The sequence below is a fragment of the Salminus brasiliensis genome, chromosome 12, assembly GCF_030463535.1.
Source record: "Salminus brasiliensis chromosome 12, fSalBra1.hap2, whole genome shotgun sequence".
Classification (NCBI taxonomy): domain Eukaryota; kingdom Metazoa; phylum Chordata; class Actinopteri; order Characiformes; family Bryconidae; genus Salminus; species Salminus brasiliensis.
In genome coordinates, this window is record NC_132889.1 from 2847355 (window position 1) to 2869626 (window position 22272).

Below are 22272 nucleotides of genomic sequence, written 5' to 3' on the forward strand. Positions count from 1 at the left end.
TGTGTTTACAGAGCAGTGTGGCATTTTCGCCATTTTGGCGAAACAATTTCATTGTTGGGGTTTATCTTTTGAAGAAATTAATAAATGCATTTATTAAATACTGTAATGTATTTTTCAATAAAGACAAACTACCTACATAATCTGTTCAAACAGGCCAGAAACACGGCTCTGAAATGCAGTATTTGAAGGGCCAAGGTCAAGGACAACGGGGGAATGGGAGCAGCTTAGCCAAACTTCTTAAATCTGACCGTTTTTTCATGTTTTCCCTCATTTCCTTCAGTCTTTCCCATTGTGACTCAATATAATAAAGATAATCATGAATTTGATCAATTCTGAAGCATAAACATGCTGCAATATAGTGGTGTTTAATGCAGAAACTAGCTATCGTAGCATCAAATTACCACAGCAGTAATAATGCTAATTTCAGCTAGTGCCTCTGTGTACTTGCCCTATTTATACTAGCATCAAGCTAATGGTACCACAGACTGTTTTCCCACACTGGGTTAGGGTAGATATACCAAAAACGTACATTTGAAGAAATTTAGGTAACGTATTTGTTACTGTGTTGCAGTTTTACTGCGTGTTAACAGGGCGTTAGCCCGCTCTGCAGGCCTTACTGTCGAGAAACTAACGGTAAACAATTGATTCGTACGTATTTACGTCATATTCACGCTAATGCCAAGCCCTGTCCGTCAATATTCTCACACTTAACAACTTAACAGAGTGTTAATGCAGAATTGAACTGCTGTGGGCCGTAATGGTGTCCCAGCTAACAACAGTGATTCAGCCCACTGTCTGGCCGCATCCGATACCCACATCCACCCCACACACCGCAATGAATGACTGTCCAGAAGTGGGCCAGATTTAACTAGACGTAGCTAGTTAACGTGTTTGGGTGGTGAGTCAGTTTTGACAGTGTTGATGTCAAAGTGGCTGAGATGCTGCTCCTTAAATCGGTTGTAATGATTATTGTAAATATTAATAATAGAATCAGTAATATATTGTTTATTTATCCTGTTGTTATGTTGAATGGTATCGTATTTTGTAGTTATATAGGGCCAGAGGGGCGTGCTGAATGGACTATATCATAGTCTGGATGCTTATATCAGTATGTTTGTATTTTTTTTTATCAGTTTAAACAATATAATTTTAGAATTACAGCTATTCATTGACATATAAATAACATTTTTGTATAAGTGTTCATTACGTCCGGGGAAATCTAATAAGACTCAACTAAATCATGATTAATGTTACACATATCAACAAAGCTTATGGTGCTAAATGAGGGCGGTCTAGCTTAAAAGTCTTTAGATTTACAGATTTGATATTGTACTTCTAATTACTGTTATTAATATTAAGTTGGATTATGTAACATTAATGCAGTACCAATTGAACACAGCAAAGATTTGATGCTAATTCAGCTTTTATTCCGTTACGGTTTAGATTTAGAAATTACTGGTCTGTCTACGCGGACACATAAAAGCGCCTGCATTTCCAAAAATCGAATCTAGCTAAAATAGCACTTAATGAGTGATTTCACAGCTAATTTAAATGTTTCTGTGCTACCGACATTTGAACAGCAAATCCAACCTTTGTAGGTAATCAGACCTTAAACACAATATCTCCAGTAAATCCCAATGCACAGTTACTCTGGCATTCGTAATACAGTGGCAGTGGGGCAGTGGTGGCTCAGCGGTTAGAGCGCCGGGATATTGATAACAGGGTTGTGGGTTCGATTCCCGGGCTCGGCAAGCTGCCACTGTTGGGCCCTTGAGCAAGGCCCTTTACCCTCTCTGCTCCCCGGGCGCTGGAGTTGGCTGCCCACCGCTCTGGGTGTGTGTGTGTGTACTCACTGCCCCTAATACATGTGTGAGTGTGTGTGAGTGTGTGTTCACTACCAGATGGGTTAAATGCGGAGGACACATTTCGCTGTACAGTGACAAATACATGCAAATAAATAAATATATATATATATTTTAAGAACTGTATAAAACCCTCTGCCAACCAATGAAAAGCATGTATGATCACAATACTAGAAGCACATTAAATACTGGATTTGGTTGTTTGCAGTATTTTTGAAACACACAGAAACTCACCTTATGACCCCTTATGACCCCAACCCCACTACCCCCTCCACCCATTTATTTGCGAGAAAAGCGTAAAAGTTGCCAGGCCTATTAAACGGGGGGATACTTTTAATGGTAACTTTTTAATTACAATTATGACTACATTTAATATCACATATTTGTGAAAAGTGGATCTGCTGTGAGGAAAACCGGGCCCATGCAGGCCAGTATCATATTTTCTATTATAAACAAATAACTCTGAAACTCTAAAGGGTTATTTGGGGTTAAATGCATTTTATTTCACACATGTTTTAAACTTATTTAACACTGCAAATCCACTGTTTTCCCTCCTCCAGCTGCAGCTACCTGGTGTGTGGAAGTGGATCTCCCAACATCCTCCTCAAAACACTCACATTCCAAACTAATGGACGTACCTCGCCCTCGCCATGTCTGATGTATCCCTCCGCGGCAAGCCACTTAAACCAGGAGTTTGCTGTGAAAAACAGCCTGATTTGATCATAAAAGTCAGTTTTTACACTCATCACGCTGCTGTCGTATTATCTGCGTTTAAATCGTAGTTTTTGAGCCTTACAATCACCGCAAACGCACGCCAGGTTTGGGTGGGTCTAGTTTTTTGGACGCGGCGGAACACACGAAGCGCATTCTTGGTGCGAGAGCGTCCTCGGTGAGCCGCCATTTTAAGGTCCAGTGTGCGGCTCCACAGCAGCAGCGGAGCGACTAGCAGCGGCTGCCCGTCGGCGGAGAGAGATACCGGGTGGTCTGGCTGGTTCATTCCGTTTTACGCATTTGTAGGCTGCTTTTCACGCCGTGAACGAGCTTAAAAAAACGGAGTGGCCGTTTTATATCAGGTAAGTTTGAGTGTGGGTCGTTTTAACAGGGGTTAAGTGGAGTTGGCGAGGCGAGGCTGGGGAGCCGGACCTTCGTCCGTCCGTCCGTCCGATGGCTTTCCTTGCATTTACAGGGAATTTGTGCTCGTCCTGCGACAAAAATGGCTTTTTAAATAGACTTTATGTTGAAAGCTGGCTTTAATTGTTAACGTGTTGAGGTGTGTCGTGTAAAACTGGCATCCGCTTTTGATCTATGGGGAGTTTTCGCAGTGTTTACGGCTGGTACTCGAGTGCTACGGAGCTTTAATAGCCAGCTGAATCGTCGAGTAGTGTTAATTAACTCGTTAATTAACTAATGCTAAAAGCACAGTTTAGTCTTTTTCTAGGTAAATCTTCCTGAACATCCTATTAAGCCGGCAGGGAAGTCCTGCATGGGCGGTTAGCTCTGCTCGCTAGTAGCTATTAACTAGTATAGTCATAGTCACCGGTCAAATTTAACCGTGTTTAATAGTCAGAAAGACATTAAAGCTATTTTTCCACTTGGATCATATTTTTTAGCTCCGTTAATATTAATATAATCGATGTTTAGTGTGATCTTGCGAGTCGCGGTTTAGCTATAGCTACTTATTTTAGCGGTGGACGATCGTGATTTTCCAAACGGCACTTTCGCGATACCTCGCCAGCTTTAGTCGTGATATAAATATATAGTTATATTTATGTGATTAATATAACTGCATTTTTGTCACGATACGGTAAAATATTGTTTTATTGGGATAATTTTTTTTTTTTTAAAGCTTTAGCAGTATTTTATCTACTATCTACATTTGACGCCCGGACGCTGGAGCGTTTGCGTGTGGCTAGTAGCTATAAACATCGCTAACTATATAAATACATAAAATAAATTATTTAATTAGGTCATTAAGTAGTTTTACAGTAATTAAGCTCAATGTTTCATGCGTCAAAAATATTAAAAATGTTTAATCTTTGATTTATTAAACTTGTTGACCCGCATCCCAATAGGGGGGGTTAGCTGGCTAGGTAGCTATTAGCGCTAGCTAGCGATAGTGCAGCCTACTGGAGAACCACCGCTGCCTTTATTTTGTGGCTAGAACCAGGGTATTTGGGCTGTTCTAGGTAAGCATGTGGTTCTAGGACTTTGTTTAACTAAGCTATCTAGCTAATTAAGCAGTCAGCCAACGTTATAGCTACTAGCAAGTCTGCCAGCTTACGAAACTAGTGCTTCGTTAGCGCGGAGTTTGTTTACTTGGATACTTAATAAAACGCTGGTTTAGGGGTTTGTTTGTGTAATAAAACGCTGTATTTGGAGATTAAGCAGTAGTCAGACAGGTTATTTATCTGAGTAACTTTATTTAAGACACTTTCACATTAATCTGAGAGTGTTATTGAGCTGCTCTGGCGCCCGTTTCTGTGCTGGTGGTCGCAGCTGCTTGTTTACCCCTGAGCAGAGGCTGGAGGCTGGAGCTGATGGTAGATAAGTGTGTGTGTGTGTGTGTGTGTGTGTGTGTGTGTGTGTGTGTGTGTGGGAAATTGAAGAGGATATTGTAATTGGGATTTTCTTCCTCTCCCCTCAGGTTCTCTTTCAGGGGTGTTTGGGGGTCGCAGGCCTGGTGGCGACTAGGCTGTCTCAGTCTCTGATCAGTTAGACATTAATTGGTGGGGGAAACCCCGGCAGCACCGGGGAGAGCTGCATCCGCTTTCCCTTACGACACGGGCACGGAAAATACAGGTGAAGACAGACGAGTGAAAGTAGTCTTGCGTATGAGGGGGATTATTCTCACTTCTTTGTCTGACTTTTTCGCTGTAGTCTGTTCCTGTTTTCCCCCCAAGTCGAGGCTTGCTTACAGAAACCTGTGTCCATGGCATAGAGCAGTTGAGGCGCTTATAGATGGGCTGAAGTTCATACTGACCGTGTCCAAAACAAACGAGGGGACGTCTAATCATCTCCTTGAATAGCCTTATTCTCCTTAACCCAGGCATTGATGTAGCCTAGACTAGTTTCTAGTTAATAATAATCTAGTTGGTCATTTGTGTTTGTGTTAAAATTGGCTTGTTAAATGATCTGCTCTTTTTTCTGGTCTCCCCAGCTCATCATAAAAGGCTGCCATTGGTCCATTGACATTATTTTTTTCCCCGTAGTTTGTGGTACACTGGTTGTAGACCTTTTTCATAAAGGATTTAGCCGTTGCCCGTCTTGACAATGTAGTTTCGCCAGATTTCCTGTGGCCGTGGCCTATAGCAGTTGTTCTGACGATGGGCACAATCTGTACTATCCAGCAACCCAACACACAACAGTGGGCCCTTTTCACAAAGTGCTGTACAAGCAACACTGGTAATAATACAGCTGTATAAACTACATATAAGGACAAGTTTGAGATGCACATTAAGGCTCAGCCTTGGTTGATGGGAATAACCATTGGCTTTGCTTGCAGTGTAGTCCAAGACGAGACGTTTCTGCTCCTCCAGCTCATCAAAACAGACCTCCGGTGCTGTTGAGTTGTTCTGGGGTTGCAACTTACTGGTTGCAGATCTTCAACCAGTAAGGGAGAACAAATGGGTGGATGTTTTTGCAGTGTCATTTTGGCCGAATTCTCCCCTGTCTTGACTTAACTGCAGAAATCTGTGCCCATGGACTAGAGCGGTTGATGTGCTGACGATAGACTGCAGGATGGTGCTGGTTGTATCCAAAACAAACATAACCCTGGGCCTTTTCATAAGGTGGCATGCAAGCAAAGAGTAATTGTTTCCCCGGTGTCAATTCAGCCATGTAAATTACATGTAGGACCGGTTTTCCAGGACGAGATTAAGGCTAAGCGTATGCTCTGTAGTTTTCCACCATTGGCTTTGCTGTGTAGTCCAAGACCAGCTTAATTCACATCCTTTGAACTGTCTCTAAAGGCTCCTATCAAGTCTAGGTTTGGGTTGATTTTGTTGAGTTGAGTTTGTTAATCAATTATTGGTAATTTGGCTTAAAATGTATGCTCTGCCGATTTCTGCTTATTCCAGCTCGTCAAAAGACTGCCATACTGGTTCAGTGCTGTTGAGTTGTCTTTGGGCTGTGCTTAATAAAGCAGTAAAGGAGGGCAAGTCAGGCAGCGTCCTGAGTGCAAGCTTTTGAAGATGTTTCTAAATGAGTTCCATATGGACCGGGGTGGTGCGTTTGCGTGCCCGCCTCTTATGAATTGCAGTGCTTTGACTTTTGCTACTGTTTAAAACCCCAGTCAGGAATCACTAAACAGCTGGGTAGGTCTCGTCTGGGAAACAGTAGAGGCTTTCAGTGCTTCTGAAAGTGCTGAAGGTTTGTTGGGTATACTCTCTCACGGCTTTAGCAGAGTTGGCAGCGCCTGGATGAGGCCTAAAGGTATCTCCGCCACCTTTGCAGAGGTGTAATGACGACGCAGAATTCGGTTCTTGACGAAGTGACCCCTGAAATGCTTTGTAAATACCTTGGAAGTTGTAAGCCACTTAAAGAGGCAGTCATTTTGAGCTTTGAGTATTTTTGGCTTTGGTTATTGATGGGTTGACTTTATCGTATTATGAAATGCTCAGAAAAAGCATATTGTGGCTGTGGTCGGAGCTTGGAAAGCACTGACCAACTGCGCTTAATACAAAGAGCATAATTCTGGTTAATTGGACGGAGAGGAGCAGGGTAGGGTATTTGGGTAGTCGTCTTTAAAATCGCACTCTACCCAATATTAAGACATTTTCACAACAATATGTAATTGGATTAATGCAAAATGCACCAGTAAATGAATCTTAACACACTGTATTGCCCAGTCTGATGTTGGTTTCGACCAAATATCGTAAATAAGGAGAGGGTGATGGGCATTTTGAAAAATGTTAGCTGTGACTTGTTGCTCTTCTACTATTTCTAGGCTAATTTTGGTATTTGCATGTACTTGCTTTATGTCTGAATTGTAATGTTTACAGAAGCAGACCAGTTTAGATGACCCTGGACTACCACTCTCATGGGTCATATTACCCCCATTTTAAGTCATTAGGCACATTATATAATAAACTGGGTCTACACCATAGCCTTTTTGGTATCTGCAGATATGCACATGAAACCTGCAGTGGTGCAGCCCTGCTTTCTTTAACCCCCCCCCCCCATCTACTGTTTGTTAATTTGCTTAATTAAAAACAGGCCAGCCCCAGCAGTTTTCATAAGCTACCACAGCTGCCCCGGTTTGCTCTGAAAGCGTCTTCGAGCCCTGGCCCCTCACCCATAAAAAGCCTAATTTATTAACTTTGGCACAACTTCACAGTGCTGCATTTCCCCTCCTCCTATTAGACTCTTTTAGTTTGGTTTGGTGTAGGCAGACATCTGAAGTGCTATACTGTACCTCCCCGGCCAGGCAGACGTACACACACGCTCGCACTGTGGAATGTCCGACGCTGACTGCAGGATGTTTTCATAAACGTGGGTTCCTGTAATTACCTGTATCTGAAAGGGGCTCTTTTTCCGTGTCTCGACATTAAGCGAGGACGTCTGTTACCTTTTTTTTTTTTTTTTTTCTCGAGTTCACAGAAGCAGCTTAGTGTTTACTGTGGAAACTGTGCTGTATTTTAAACTAAGTGTGGCGAATGCTGGAGGGTTGTGGAAACCAGCACATGTTTATGTAACCCAGGTTTGGAGGAATTGAGGGAGTATTCGTTTTGGAGTTTTATTTTTCCACCAGAGTCTAAACTAGATCGGCCTGAACTGCTGCAGACTTGTTTAGCCAGTTGTAACATTTGGTTATAAACTTTTAATGGATTCAGACCAACGCTCGGCTCAGCCAGGCAGCGGGAGACTTGCCGATTGAGGCTCCAGACAGCTCCGCTTTGGCTCAGGAAGTGGTAGTATCTCCTTGCGTATTGGTTTACATTAAAGGGCTGGTATTTGGTTAGATGGTGTTTTTCTATAATTACGAAGTCTGTAAATAAAAGTATGTAGGATTATTTACTAAACCAGTTGAAATGCGTAGGTATGCACTGCTTAGAACTACAGTGTGAATAGGTGGGGCTGAACATCTGCCCTGAAAACTGATGAATATCTGCGTTAGGTTTTGTAACCTCACATTATAATTAAAATAAAAGTGTCGTCTTATTTTTCAGACTCTGTGGACTGGTAGCGAGTTGTATGTTTTGAAGCTTGCGATGTTTACGTGTTGTGGCCAACTCAACTTTATTAAACTGTTTGTTTTCTAGGATACAAGCCCTTTTGTTTTTACAGCCAAAGCCTCGTTCAGTCTCTGCTAGATGAGTAATTTGGTTTATTGGCAGCAAATGAGGCCGGGGTGTTTCTTTTAAAAAAAAAAAAAAAAAAAAATCACTTCGTTAGCTAGTTTGTTTTGTTTGGCTTTTAAGAGTGGGAAATGGAGAAAGGGTGAGTTCAGCCTTGTCTTGCAACTTTGAGGGGAGAAAAGGTTGATGGTCTCTTGAGTCTTTTGCGTTTTCAGGCTTCCCTCCCCCATCGGTGAGTGCAGGAAGCTGTACCTAACTGTGTTAGAGATTTCCGTTTTCCTGGGTTTGTCCACATCCTCTTGCGTTCTGGAGAAACGCTGTGGCGAGTTCACGTCCCTTAGTCTTGATTTAGTTAACCAGGTTGCAGTGGTGTGATGGATGGTGGATACTAGCTTGAGGGTGGGGGCCTGTTGACCCGTGCTTGGTGTAACTTGGTTTTGCAGTTTGAGGGTTGTTGGTGTACCCTAGTTTAATGTTAAGTGCAAATCAAGCCTGGGACACACCATCATCGCTGCATCAGTGAAACGTGATCTCTGTATTGAGTGTATGATTGTTTATTGCCATATTTTACAGGGATCACTTGGCGCCGGAGTGCCTGTGACTGGTTTTACTACCCTAAAGAGTGCAGTTCCAACACACCTGGCTCTGATATTGGGACATTAACCCAACCAAGAGCCATACCGGAGGAGATATTGCTCTAATGAGTGTAGTTGAGGGTGTACTCGAATATTGAGATGTTTACTAAAGTAGCTAATATGACGTATCAAGCATTTCTTAAGTTCTGAGATGCTTTTATGAATCTTGAAGGCACATTTGGATGCAGAGTTGGGCTCCTGTAAAGTCTTGGCCTTCTCACCTTTGCTTGCCTCTTACAGTTCATCGCAAATCTCTGCGTACATTAGAGATGGTCCCAGTTCACTGTTGAACACTGGGTCCATTGGTGGACTCTTATTAAAAGGTTCCTGTTGGCTGCTGGACTGGTGCTCATTGGTGCTTTTTATCGGCCAGTGCCAAAATATAATGATTTTTACCAGTACACTGCATAATATTGGAGAATGGCCCGGTTTCTGATGGCGTTGTATGTTTAAACACTAAGCTGAATACTCTGAGACAAACCCAGACACTTGGTTCTTTCTTTGCCAAAGTTCCTCATGTTTAATGTTGATTGTAAACATTGAGGTTTCCAGTTTTACTTTTTGGTTAGTTTCACACCACCCTGCTTTGTAGTGTAGCTCTCAAAGGACAACTTCCTGCCTGCTTCTGTTTCCTTCTGGCATGGAAGTCCTTAGACGGTTGTACTCCACCTCCCTCCCCCATCCCAGACATGTGTGCGCTTTTGTGAATTGTCCGTAGTCCTGGTGCTAGCAAGCCTAGTCTTTGTGGCGTGCCTCTTGATACTTGGCTGTCATTAACTTGCCAATTAACACCCCATTCAGAGCCCTCCCACCCAGAGTTGGGAAATCACAGGAACTAGAGTGTCTGAGTCATTACTGATTCATTGGCTGCTGGGAAGAAGTGTAGATCCAGTAGCTTTACTAGAGAGCTCTCAGTTGGTGGGTTTCCTTTTGGGTGTAACGCATTCGAACGCTGAGTTCGTGTTACTGGTCAGTGTTAATATTGCAAGGTGTTTCCCAAAGCCAGATTTTTGCACTCTGGACAGAGGGTGAGGTCATGTTCAGAATTTGTTGAAACATCTCATAAGCTGGACCTGGATAACCCTGGGTTCACTAGCAGACCTGGTGGTTTATTATTAATTTTAATAAAATTTATATTGAGAGGGTGTTGATGAACAGATCAATCTGCTGGTGATCAGTCCTGTTATAGCTCAGCTAGCCATGGAGGAACTCAAACATGGCCATGAACTCAAACATTCAGGACTTTAGGAGAACTTTAAGATGATTAAAACAGCCACCCTACTGAATATGCTCTAATTGAAGAAACTTGCTATACCAAATATACCAAGCAAGCCACCAGGTACACCTTTCATTAGAGAGTGTAATTAGTGCTGTTTAATTGGAGGATGTGCAGCTGATTTTTAAGCAGATCGCTGTACTCAGTATGAGTATCTGTAGTTTAAAAAAAAAAAAATGCTGATGCTACTGCCTGGGAATTTAAAGACCAGCCATAGATACTGCTGAAAATTGCCTTAATATCTGGGGGGGGGGGGAGAAAGTTGAGCCACTGAGATTCCATATTCTAGCTATGCCATATTTAATGTAATTCTGTCTTAAATTGCTGTGCAGTTTAGCCCCTTTTATGCACATGCAAATGAGTGTGCAGCTCATTGAAACTGGTCACAATCATCTTTCCTAAGGCTGTTTACTTTCATTGTTTTTTTTTTTTGTTTGTTTTTTTTTTCCCCTGTATCTCATTGGCTGATGCCGCTTTGTGTCCCTATCAAGTTTTGATGAATGAAGATGACTAACCCCCAGGAATGTTTTTATTGGCAGTGCCAAGATGAGTCACTTTTTTTTAAATGCATGTATATGCGTGCGAGTATGCAAGAGACTGACACGAGTGCGCGCACACATGCAGACACCCTGCTGCTTGAATACAGGGAGTTTCCCTGAGAACACACACAGCTTGAGGCTCTGCATGACTATAGACCCCCTCATAGAGACAGCTGTTGTCTGAAAGGAATGGCGAGCTGAGTATCAGATTTCAGGCAGATTGTAAGAGCCAGTATCGTTTGTCTTCTCCCACAACGTGGCCAAGTTATACTGGTACTGCTGAATTGTCGTCTTTTCATCACATTCATGGCTGGCTTCTTTGTTTTTTGTTTTTTTCCCCTCCCCCAGATTTGGAAGTAGTTCGGACTGAGGGCTTGGCAGTGCGATGGCTACCCAGTGTGAGTATAAATCTACTGTAGTCTTGGAAAGTACTAATTATAGAGGAAAAAATGCATTGAACTTTGATGTTAAAAAAAAAAAAGACCCTGATGAATGCTTATTGAAACGCTGACTCTGTAAGGCGTACATCAGAATGTAAAGTCACTACAAGCTGTTGTATTAATGCATGGCTGACATCTTGAATATTTTCTATTATTCATATAGCTGATCTGATGGAACTGGACATGGCTATGGAGCAGGACCGGAAAGCTGCAGTCAGCCACTGGCAGCAGCAGTCCTATCTGGACTCTGGTATCCACTCTGGGGCCACCACCACCGCACCCTCTCTGTCTGGCAAGGGCAACCCAGAAGAGGAGGATTTGGACAACCAGGTGCTATATGACTGGGAGCAAGGCTTCAGCCAGCCCTTCACCCCAGAACAGGTGGCAGGTACGGGTTTCGTTATTCTTTGATCGCCATGCTTGCACGCGTTTGGAGTGCACTTCAACACCTGTCGGTTAAGTGCACTTGTGCGCTAAGTGCACTTCTTCTCCAGAATAGTTCGCTGGTGTTATTCTTGCATTGATCTTACCACCTGGAACTGGTCCTTTTTAGTTCTCTAGTTTGTATACAAGTGGCCTGGCATAATGGTATCATTTTCACCTGTTCTCTAGACCTGGACGGGCAGTATGCCATGACTCGTGCCCAGCGCGTGCGTGCCGCCATGTTCCCTGAGACCCTGGACGAGGGCATGCAGATTCCCTCCACACAGTTTGAGTCCACCAACCCCACCAACGTTCAACGGCTGGCTGAGCCCTCACAGATGCTTAAACATGCAGTGGTCAATCTCATCAACTACCAGGATGATGCTGAACTGGCCACCAGAGCCATCCCAGAGCTTACAAAGCTCCTCAATGATGAAGACCAGGTTATTATCATTTTTTTTTTTTTATTGCATTAAATCATTGAATCTTTCTTTAGAGTTAAATATGATCAACCGAAAAGTATTAAGGCCCTTCCCATGGTCAGATGCACCAATTTTAAATCCTCTGTACTTTTTTCCTTAGGTGGTGGTGAACAAGGCGTCCGTGATGGTGCACCAACTCTCGAAAAAGGAGGCCTCGCGCCATGCCATAATGCGCTCTCCTCAGATGGTATCTGCCATCGTTAGGACCATGCAGAACACCAACGACGTGGAGACCGCTCGCTGCACAGCCGGAACACTGCACAACCTGTCCCACCACAGAGAGGGCCTGCTTGCTATCTTCAAATCTGGGGGCATTCCTGCCCTCGTCAAAATGCTGGGGTGAGGGGACTTGGTGAATTGTAGCTCCACACAATTTGGTGGCCGCAGTTTCTAAACGTCTGCTTCAGCTTATTGAAAGGGTGTAAATGAGGTGTTGGTGCAGGGAAAACGTGTACCACCAGAGGACCACCTGCTTTGGTTGCGTTAGTCTTAAGATCTTCTGTTCTTAATCAAACTCTAGGATGCAGCTTCTCAATGCATTTTTTTTTTAAATATATTTTTCTACTAAATTTATGAAAATTGGGACCAAGTTTTATTTACTTGATTAGACTAACCAGAGTTTCTCCTGTCATTCAGATCTCCAGTAGACAGTGTTCTCTTCTACGCCATCACCACACTGCACAATCTTCTCCTGCACCAAGAAGGGGCGAAGATGGCTGTCCGTCTGGCTGGCGGCCTGCAGAAGATGGTGGCTCTTCTGAACAAGACCAATGTTAAATTTCTTGCCATCACCACAGACTGCCTACAAATCCTGGCTTATGGCAACCAGGAGAGTAAGGTGCGTGGTGTATCATTATTTAATATGTATTTCTACAAAATGCCTGTGTATACACTTTCTGTTTAAGAGTTCTGGGTTTTTTAATCCATTCTCATTGCATCTGTAGTTGATAATCCTGGCAAGCGGTGGACCCCAGGCCCTGGTAAACATCATGAGGACCTACACATACGAGAAGCTGCTGTGGACCACCAGCCGTGTGCTTAAAGTGCTGTCCGTCTGCTCCAGTAACAAACCCGCCATCGTGGAGGCTGGTGTGTTTACATATACACCCCCTCACACACTGATCAAAGGACTGTCAGTGCAGCCTAGAATAAAGCAAACAGCTGCCTTTGACCTACACACCAGTGCTGTGTAAGTTTGCATTATTTATCTTATTTTTTTTTTCCCCCCCACCCTCTGCGCTGTTTTCAGGAGGCATGCAGGCTCTGGGACTTCACCTGACAGACCCTAGCCAACGTCTAGTCCAGAACTGCCTATGGACCCTCAGAAACCTGTCAGATGCTGCCACTAAGCAGGTATTAATGGCCATACAAGCATTTTTAAGCGCACCTGCCGACTTGCACCATGTGGAGACGAGCTTTCCTCCCTTCATAGCTTCACTCTTTGTTTTCTGAATGCATGTCCTGCAGGAGGGTATGGAGGGTCTGCTCGGCACGCTGGTGCAGCTGCTCGGCTCAGACGACATCAACGTGGTCACCTGTGCAGCTGGCATCCTGTCCAACCTCACCTGCAACAACTACAAGAACAAGATGATGGTGTGCCAAGTGGGTGGAATCGAGGCACTGGTTCGCACCGTGCTGAGAGCCGGGGACCGGGAGGATATCACAGAGCCCGCTGTCTGCGCTCTCCGCCACCTCACCTCCAGACACCAGGATGCCGAGATGGCCCAGAATGCTGTGCGCCTGCACTATGGTCTCCCTGTGGTGGTCAAACTGCTGCACCCACCCTCACACTGGCCTCTTATTAAGGTATGAGTACTTAGCTGGGCAAGACTGTCCGCATAATTTGACAAATCTTGTTTTTTAGGAATTGCTTGACTCATTTTTTAAATTTTTTTTGTCCCTCTTGACCACCAGGCCACAGTTGGTCTGATCCGTAACCTGGCACTGTGTCCAGCCAATCATGCACCTCTGCGTGAGCAGGGTGCCATCCCCCGATTGGTCCAGCTGCTGGTGAGAGCACACCAGGACACCCAGAGACGTACTTCCATGGGAGGCACCCAGCAACAGTTTGTGGTGAGACATGACTGTTCAAATTGGCGCCAAGTGTTTAATTTAAATTTAATTATGGAGAACGTGTACGTTGATCTTGTGGTTGAAGGCTTTCTGTCTCTCTTATAGGAGGGAGTCAGGATGGAAGAGATTGTGGAGGGCTGCACTGGAGCTCTCCACATTCTGGCCAGAGATGTGCACAACAGAATCGTGATCAGAGGACTGAACACCATCCCTCTGTTTGTACAGGTACAACCCACACTACAGATCTTCCTCTCTATACAATGGCTCTGTCACAATTGCTTAGCAGGTATCAATACAAAATCAGGTGTGCAAACAGCATACAGTGAGCCAAGAGCTTTTAAAAGGCTGTGATGAGCCGCTAGCGGTTGAGCCATTCAAATCGGAGGCCATTGCTGCGTGGCTCATTCATTTGGGAATGTGCTTGTGAAAGCAGTATTTACACAAGTGGATGAGAATAGAGAATGGGGAAAGTTTCACTGCCGTTTAATACTGCTTTGACTAACTGCAGTGGGTTTCGATCCAAAATTGCCTGAGGACATTTTTGCTGATGGTTTGAGTTGCATTGAAAAAATAAACGTAGAATCAGAATCAACACCTAAGCGATTCGGGTCTCCTCTCTGTATGCACAGCTGCTATACTCCCCGATCGAAAATATCCAGCGTGTGGCAGCGGGTGTGCTGTGTGAACTGGCGCAGGATAAGGAGGCGGCTGAAGCAATCGAGGCAGAGGGAGCCACCGCACCCCTCACTGAACTGCTACACTCCAGGAACGAGGGAGTGGGTGAGTGTCTCTTATGGAGATCTTGACTAAAGGACTTTAATTCTGTGCAAAATTCAGTTTATTTAGTGAGAAGGTCCACTGTTTAAATGTCACCTTCATTAAAACTAGCAGTGTCATTCCAATACTCAGGATCGGAATCTGTCCAATTTTAGACAAGAACTTTATCGGCTTTTTAATTTGGGGAGGCAAAAAGTAGGAATTTTACTGAACTAAATGCATGGTTCAAGCCAGCTGGTGTCAGTCATAACTCTGATCAGTGTAACTTCACAATATCCTGCATAATCACGATGTTTGCATGCACAGTTGTCTCATCGCAGGATGTGCAAGGTTGCATAAGGCAAATAAAAATCAAGTTCTGTTTATAAAAAACAAAAAACAAATTTGCATAATTTCATGACCTACCAGATTATTTCTGCCCAGTAAAATGTATTTTACTCTAATCATGGCTATGTTGCGTTATCACAACATTAAATTCTTAACTTCTGTATAATTAGATGTTTTGACTTATTTTATTGGGGGCAGGGTGTCGATACATTTCAAATATAGCAGTGTTCATTTTATTTTTTTGCCAATATCGAGCAGCCTTACCTGATGCATGTTATAACACACCGCTAGATTTATTTATGTTATTTTGACCTATCTAACCTTCAACCTATCATGTACTGACCAGTAATCCAGCTTGGAAAGACTGCTAAAAGTTCTGCAAGCTTTTCTCTCCCTAACGGTTATGCTCTCTTGTGCATAATTCTAACTCATGAAGTGTCCACAAAACAGCAGATCACTGTGCTTTTTATTTTTTTAACCCCATTTTAGTGTTTAGTGAGTATTTTTATAGAGGGCTAGAGAAGCATTTCTGTGTTTGTAAAGCTGAATAAAGTTATGACAAGCTTTTAAAACCTGCAGGGTGTTGGGGGTTATGGGGGGAAAGCAGCATCATGCCATTCCTAATAACTGTCTGCAACCTTTGTCCTTTAATGCAACACCCATTAGCAGTTTCACTTTTGGCTTTTTCATCAGGAGCTTCTCAATCTGCTTCTAGCCTTAGGATGAAAAACGGCTGCTAACTCTCAATTGCAATGCCTTCTTCCTCTCTTCTAGCTACTTATGCGGCAGCAGTGCTGTTCCGCATGTCAGAAGACAAACCTCAGGACTACAAGAAACGCCTGTCTGTGGAACTGACCAGCTCCCTGTTCAGAACAGAGCCCATGGCCTGGAACGAGGTAAGTGTGCCCAAACCTGATCTCACATGATGACCCAGTTGGGCGTGCAGTGTTTTAATGTATATCTTATCGCTTTTCTTAGACTGGAGATATGGGTCTGGATATGGGCGCACAAGGAGAGCCTGTTGGATACAGAGCAGATGGTAAGATGGATGCTATTCTCAGAAGCTTCACTCACATGGAGCATAGCGTATCGTACTGTTGGGGAAATTTGACGGTTGCATTCTGATGGGCTGTGTACACACTTGTACCTGGTTGTTGGTCTAAATGAATACACACTTGCTGCCGGCTTTTTAAGATCCCTCAGAAGAAGCCCAGAGATTGCCTAGGGGTGTGTAAACTGACTTGAGTGGGGAGATGCAATAATGCTATTAGTTTTTCTGCCTTGTGGTGTTCGTTCACTTAAAATGTCTTCCCCCTCCTAGACCCCAGCTACCGATCCTTCCACTCCGGCTATGGCCAGGATGGCCTGGGAATGGACGGCATACTCGAGCACGAGCTGGCTGGCCACCACCCTGGAGCGGAGTACCCCGTAGAGGGCCTGCCCGACCTCGGCCATGCCCAGGACCTGATGGACGGCCTGCCTCCCACAGACTCCAATCAGCTGGCCTGGTTTGACACAGACCTCTAAAACACACTCACAGTCTGGAAGAAGTGAAGGTATGGTGGTGTGCGTTTTACCCGTAACTGCACTGGTTTCAGTTCAGTGTCACTTAATGAATCAATAACTTATTCAATTCTCTCTCTTTCCTCTGCAGCTGTTTTGTCTGAGTGAAACTGCATTGTGAATTTTTGGCTGAGGAGTGACGGAAGGTTTGCAGAGGGTGGGCGAGCATATCGGAAAGTGCCTGACACGACGCACACACACGCATACAAACAATACACACACATGCACACTTGCTGGGGGAGAGAGGGAGTTTCTACGAGGAGGAAGAGGAAATGAAGCTGAACCTTTTTCCCACCCTTTGTTTTTTCCTCCCTCTTGTTCCAGACATTTTCTTATTTTTATTTTTTTTGGTTTTTCTTTCTGCCCTGGATGGAGGAAGGGAAGTCGAGAGGGATTTGTGGAGCGGATGCTCTTTAAGAGTGCACCAGAGTGGGATCTAAAGATGGAACTGTAAACTTTTTTAGCCTTGTTTTTATTTCACTGTCTTTTTAAATTTCTTTTTTACCTTTTTATCATCAGTCTTTACGGTACTGACCCCTAGCTTGGTTTGAGCTCTAGTCTGTCTTCATTAACGTCACCTTTTCTGTTTATTTTTCTGTTGCAGCAGTAATTTGTATTCCATTTTTTAACGTCTTCTGTAGTGTTGAGTTCTAGTGGAGTTGCATCTGTTGGTTTCTGAATCTTTCTCACGTAATGGTGTCGAACACTAATATCAGTTCCTATGTAATCTGACAAAGTGTAACAATGTGTAGCTTTTCTTTTTCTCCTTTGTTTTATTTCTTTTTATACGATCAGCTGTTCAAATGGGGGTGTTCTGGGGTGGGAGAAATATATGCATTCTTTATTAAAATACGTTAAAAAAAAAGAGAACCAAGTGAAGAGAAACTGTTTTCAGTGTAAACGGTTGTTCCAAAAAGGGGTGGGGGTGAGCTGAGGGGGGGGGGGGGGGGGTGTGCAGGCGGAAGCACAGACATGGATCTTTCTTCTCTATGCTATCTGGAGGTAGTATCTATTGAAGCAACGTCGTCAGTGGTTTGCCTGTGCGGCTTATTTTGGGAACATGGTTGAACAATAAAATACTTTTATTCCATTCTGTCTCCCAGACCTTTTATTTCACCAGTTTAGATTGAAATTTTTTGTGTGTGTATTTTACATCAATCTACAATTTGGGCTAGATGGGTTTTCTCAAGGCCGAGAAACCACACAGTTTGACTATTTTCCAAATCAGGTTCCAGCCATGTGCATATTACTGTGCTGAAATTACTCAAATCTGCAAATCAGATTGAGGCACTTTCATGTGTAATTGGATAGGATTCATATCCGATTTGCGAGCGTGAGCTATGTATGGGAATGGTCTAATAGTGTTGTGTCTTTTGCCTGTACGTATACGCTTAGTATGGTCCAGCAGTGGAGGGGAGGAACAGCTGTTTATTCTCCTCCTGAGTGAAATGCATCGCACGTGTGCTCCTGTTGTCCATTTGCTGACGTGCTAAAAAAATGTGTCTGCAGGCCATTTCAGTGACCGATTTGTTCACATTACCGACAGATGCAGGTCACTCAGGCCCGTTCACACCTGCCATTAACATGCGTCCTGGGTGATCCGCTCGTAAGTCCCGGCACAAAGGACAGGTGTGAACGGGGTACAGTGTGTCTCTGACTTATTGTAATTTGGACACTTGAGCCGCAGGAGGTGGTGGTCAGAGATGTAAATGACCACATTATTCTTGTAGAGTGAAAAACCGGACGGAAAATGCGTAACTGCTACAATAACCGACTCCCTCATGAAGAAATAAGGCGATACTCCTGGCTGGTGCAGAAGAGACGCAAGGAGCCTCATTTTGAATAATTTAATTATTAATGTGAGCTGTGCCCCTTCCTTAGTGAAAATAATGTGCGAAATCTGATTACAGGAGGCGCGTTTAAAATACTGGGTGTGAACAGCTATGCGTTTTGGCAAATGCAGTAGACAAGCCAGACCATCAAACTCAAATGTTAAAACCTAGACTGATTAACCTAAGCAGATCAGCAAGATCCTACGCGTTTCACTTGTAGCTGGTTTCAGATGGTCCGAGTTAAAAACATGCTCTGTGCTGGAAGTCCCTTTAAGCTCTTGTTTGATGGACTAGCTGGTCTATCAGCATGGACAATTCGACCATACTTGTAAGCAAGCTGGCCATATTGATAAATATTGGCAACTATTTGTGATCGGATCACCGGAGATGCATATTAATGCCGGGTGTGAACCGGCAAGATTTTCAATTTGAGCAAAAAATCAGATTTGAATCCTGTAATGTGAACAGTCATTCTATATGAACTGGATATTTTGGCCATGGCCCAGTTTGACCAGTTGAATCTGGCATGTGTTTATCTGACTTTGAGTGAAGCAGTTAAGCAACAACACAGTACACTCATAGGGGTACACACTTGATGCCATTGAAGAACCATGTTTGTCATAGAGATGTGTGACTGTAAAGAACCTTAAAAGACCCCAAAACGTTCTTTTGCTGCAAAGGTTCTTTATTATTTTCTTTATTTTCTTTATTTTTTTACAATGTACATTTACATTTATCCAGAGCGACTTACAAAAGTGCTTTGCTATTTACTCAAGAAAAACCTCAGCTAGTTAGAATAGACGAATAGTTGAAAGATACCTCTAAGCTTTAGACATTACTAAGCACAAGTCAATAAGGTGACCATAGTACTCTGATATTTGTCCAAGTACTCTCAGAAGAGGAGGGTCTTCAGTCTGGGTTTGAAGACAGCGAGCGTTGGACTCTGTTGTTCGGACACCCAGGAGAAGCTCGTTCCACCACTTTGGTGCCAGGACAGTAAAAAGTCTGGACGCTTGTCTTCCGTGGATTTTGAGGGATGGTGGGTCGAGCCGAGCCGTACTTAAAGCTGGAAGGGCTCTTGGTGCGGATCGGCTTTTGACCATCGCCATCAAGTACGGAGGGGCTGGCTGGTCCGTTCTGGGCTTTGTAGGCCAGCGTCAGGGTTTTGAATCTGATGCGGGCAGCACCTACAGGTATCCGGTGAAGAGAGAACACAGCAGTGGAGTGACATGGCTGTACTGTAGTGTATGAGTGTAGCCCTGCACTTACAGCAGTGCAGTGCATAAAATGCTGATACAGGCCAGCAGCCTCAGGTAGTGTTTACATTAACCACCAGAATGGAGAAGAAATGCGATCTCAGTGAAAACTGGAGGAAGAGTATGAGGAAGACTACTGCAGCTTCTACATTTGAGAGAACTGATGTTTGCTGGTTCATGCAAATTAAAACCCCAGTAGGCCCAACTACAAGGAACCTGCCTGAACTTACTTTAGCAGTAAGTGTCGAGAAGGCGGTGCACTGTTCCACTGTGCAGCATTGCTTGCAGAAACGCAGTCGCCATGAAAGTCCTCACAGAGACCTTGTTGGAAAACTCACTATTTAAAGTATGCTGCAGAACATCTGATGAAGCCAGCTGAGTTTTGGAAACAGTGTGCTGGACTGAGGAACTCAAAATAGGGCCTTCTGACCACAATCAGCTATATCACATTTAGAGAACTTTGAAAAACTGCGCTGAAAAGAACACCTTGCCAACTGTGAAGGGTTGCGCTGCAGCCAGTGACAGTGGCAATACTGCACAGATGGATGGAAGGCTGGTTAAAAGAGGACGGTTTCTACAACAGTATAATGATCCCAAATACATTCCTCAAGGCCACCCTGGACTACCTGTCCTGGACCTAAATGTAACATCATTGTTTCAGATGGACAAATCCAGCACCCAATCACAGAACTGCATCTTTAAACCCAGCTGTAATGCAGTGTCTTGTCTTTAGCAAGAATCTTTAGCTTGGTCTCAGCAGCAGGGCTTTGTGTAACAGAATGCTCTCCTGAAAGTTCTTCTTTCATGTGGTTCTACATAAATCTCTCCCTCTTAAATGTGAAGCAGCGACGGCTTAACATCCCCCTCATCCCTGTGTGAAATTGGAGTGAAGCTTGCTTATCTATAAATCAGCCTTTGAGGGGAATCAACCAGCCTGTCAGTGTGTTAGAACAAACGAGGAGCGTCTGCCGTCCTGTTTTTATAAATAGAAGCATATCTTTAGGCCTAGTCTGATCTATATCAGCATAGAAAAAAGGCAGCAACCCCTGGATGTTATTCTCTTCTATAAATGGAATCGGAGTGGCCGCATAAATATTCACCCCCTGTAAAGTGACTGACCTAATTCACCAGAGGTCCAGCAGGCAGTCAGTGCTAATATTCTCAGAATTCGGGAAATGGAGATCACCTGAGTGCAGTCAGTATGTCTCAAGTGACTGTAGGATAAAGACACCTGTCTGGAAGGTCCAGTCACTGGGTGACCAGTACTCCTATAAAAGTACACTGTGAAGACAAACCAACACTCCTCACGGCTCCAAGAAAGGCTCTCCAATGTCCAGTGTGCTAAAAAGTTCTGTGCTTGAACCCGAGTGGAAGGAAAATCTGGGTTGTTTCTAGGCTTGTAAAACTGCATAACTGATTTATCACCCAAAAGTCACACACCTACTATTCCTACAACAAATAACAACTGACTTACCTAATACATGCGTTCTGTGGGACCTTGAACTATAGGCCTCAATCTTGTAACGTTCATAGCTTGCGAATGAGACTTAATAAATAACAGTGATGTGAACAAACGTACAAACGTCTCGCACTGTAGTTGTAGGCCTCTCAGGTCAGTGCACAGTCGTTTTCTTTGTAAAATAGCTTATTTCATGTGCTAACAAGATGTGATCTGTTCGGAAACCCAGGTATATTCACCGCTTATGCATGTCTAACGAAGCCTGTATGAAGGCTCTATGTCAGCAAACCCAAGTGAACGATATTTCTGGTAAAATACTTTAAAAAAGTAGTCGAGGGGCCCCGAGCGGTCCAGCGGACTAAGCCGCTATCACTATGATCAGTGGATCGCTGGGTCCAAACCCAGTCATGCTCCAAACCAAGGTCCTGAGAGAGCACAATTGGCCTTGCTCTCTCCAGGGTGGGTAGATGGTGCTCTCTCCCTACACCCCTACATCCCTTCATCCCTACATCAGATAAAAATTTGGGGAAATAAATAAATAAAAAAGTAGACGCGTATCTATATCTAGGGTACAAATTACTTGGTACCCTAGTATGGAAAACTGTATTTCCCTTGTGTTTTCCAAGAACTATAGAAGTTCAATACATGGAAGTGACAAATCGTGAACCTCAAACACAGAAAAGCACAACAGCTAGAAAACAGGCCAATTCCAAAACCTCAAAACTGTTACATCACAGTCTGGACTTGTTATATTTACATCTCTAATGTTAACACACATCCAGCCCACCAGGCTGAACGCAACGCCTACTTCGGGAGAATATAGAAGCAGGACTACAAAGGCTAAAAGGTAAGCAGCTTTACAGAAACCCAGTAACAGGACAAAAGATCAACACAACATGAAGACCCCCGGTGAGCAAGCCCAAGGCGACAGTGGCGAGGATTAACTCCCTAAGAGCTGCAGGAGGAAACCTTAGGAGGAACCAAGACTCACAAAGGGGGGCCCATCCTCAAAGGTACTGGGTCAGAACAATG

The 22272-nt window shown here is 43.8% G+C and overlaps 1 protein-coding gene across 4 annotated transcripts in view; it reads left to right on the forward strand.

Moving 5' to 3' along the window:
• LOC140573543 (catenin beta-1-like) overlaps nucleotides 1-17783 on the forward strand; it is a 36607-nt gene extending 18824 nt beyond the window's left edge. For 2 of the 4 annotated variants that reach the window (XM_072692969.1, XM_072692971.1), the window contains exons 2-16: nucleotides 10957-11006; nucleotides 11212-11436; nucleotides 11661-11914; nucleotides 12054-12292; nucleotides 12590-12791; nucleotides 12898-13042; nucleotides 13203-13306; nucleotides 13421-13759; nucleotides 13868-14026; nucleotides 14132-14251; nucleotides 14656-14806; nucleotides 15905-16026; nucleotides 16109-16169; nucleotides 16452-16686; nucleotides 16785-17783. In XM_072692969.1, coding sequence (XP_072549070.1) covers nucleotides 10994-11006; nucleotides 11212-11436; nucleotides 11661-11914; nucleotides 12054-12292; nucleotides 12590-12791; nucleotides 12898-13042; nucleotides 13203-13306; nucleotides 13421-13759; nucleotides 13868-14026; nucleotides 14132-14251; nucleotides 14656-14806; nucleotides 15905-16026; nucleotides 16109-16169; nucleotides 16452-16657 — 2340 coding nt within the window. In that variant the 5' untranslated portion in view covers nucleotides 10957-10993 and the 3' untranslated portion in view covers nucleotides 16658-16686; nucleotides 16785-17783. Of the gene's footprint in view, nucleotides 1-2764; nucleotides 2936-4639; nucleotides 4662-10956; nucleotides 11007-11211; nucleotides 11437-11660; nucleotides 11915-12053; nucleotides 12293-12589; nucleotides 12792-12897; nucleotides 13043-13202; nucleotides 13307-13420; nucleotides 13760-13867; nucleotides 14027-14131; nucleotides 14252-14655; nucleotides 14807-15904; nucleotides 16027-16108; nucleotides 16170-16451; nucleotides 16687-16784 lie in introns of those variants that run through there. The other 2 variants (XM_072692968.1, XM_072692970.1) reach the window with 2 other exon arrangements.
• The last annotated feature ends 4489 nt before the right edge of the window (nucleotides 17784-22272 follow it).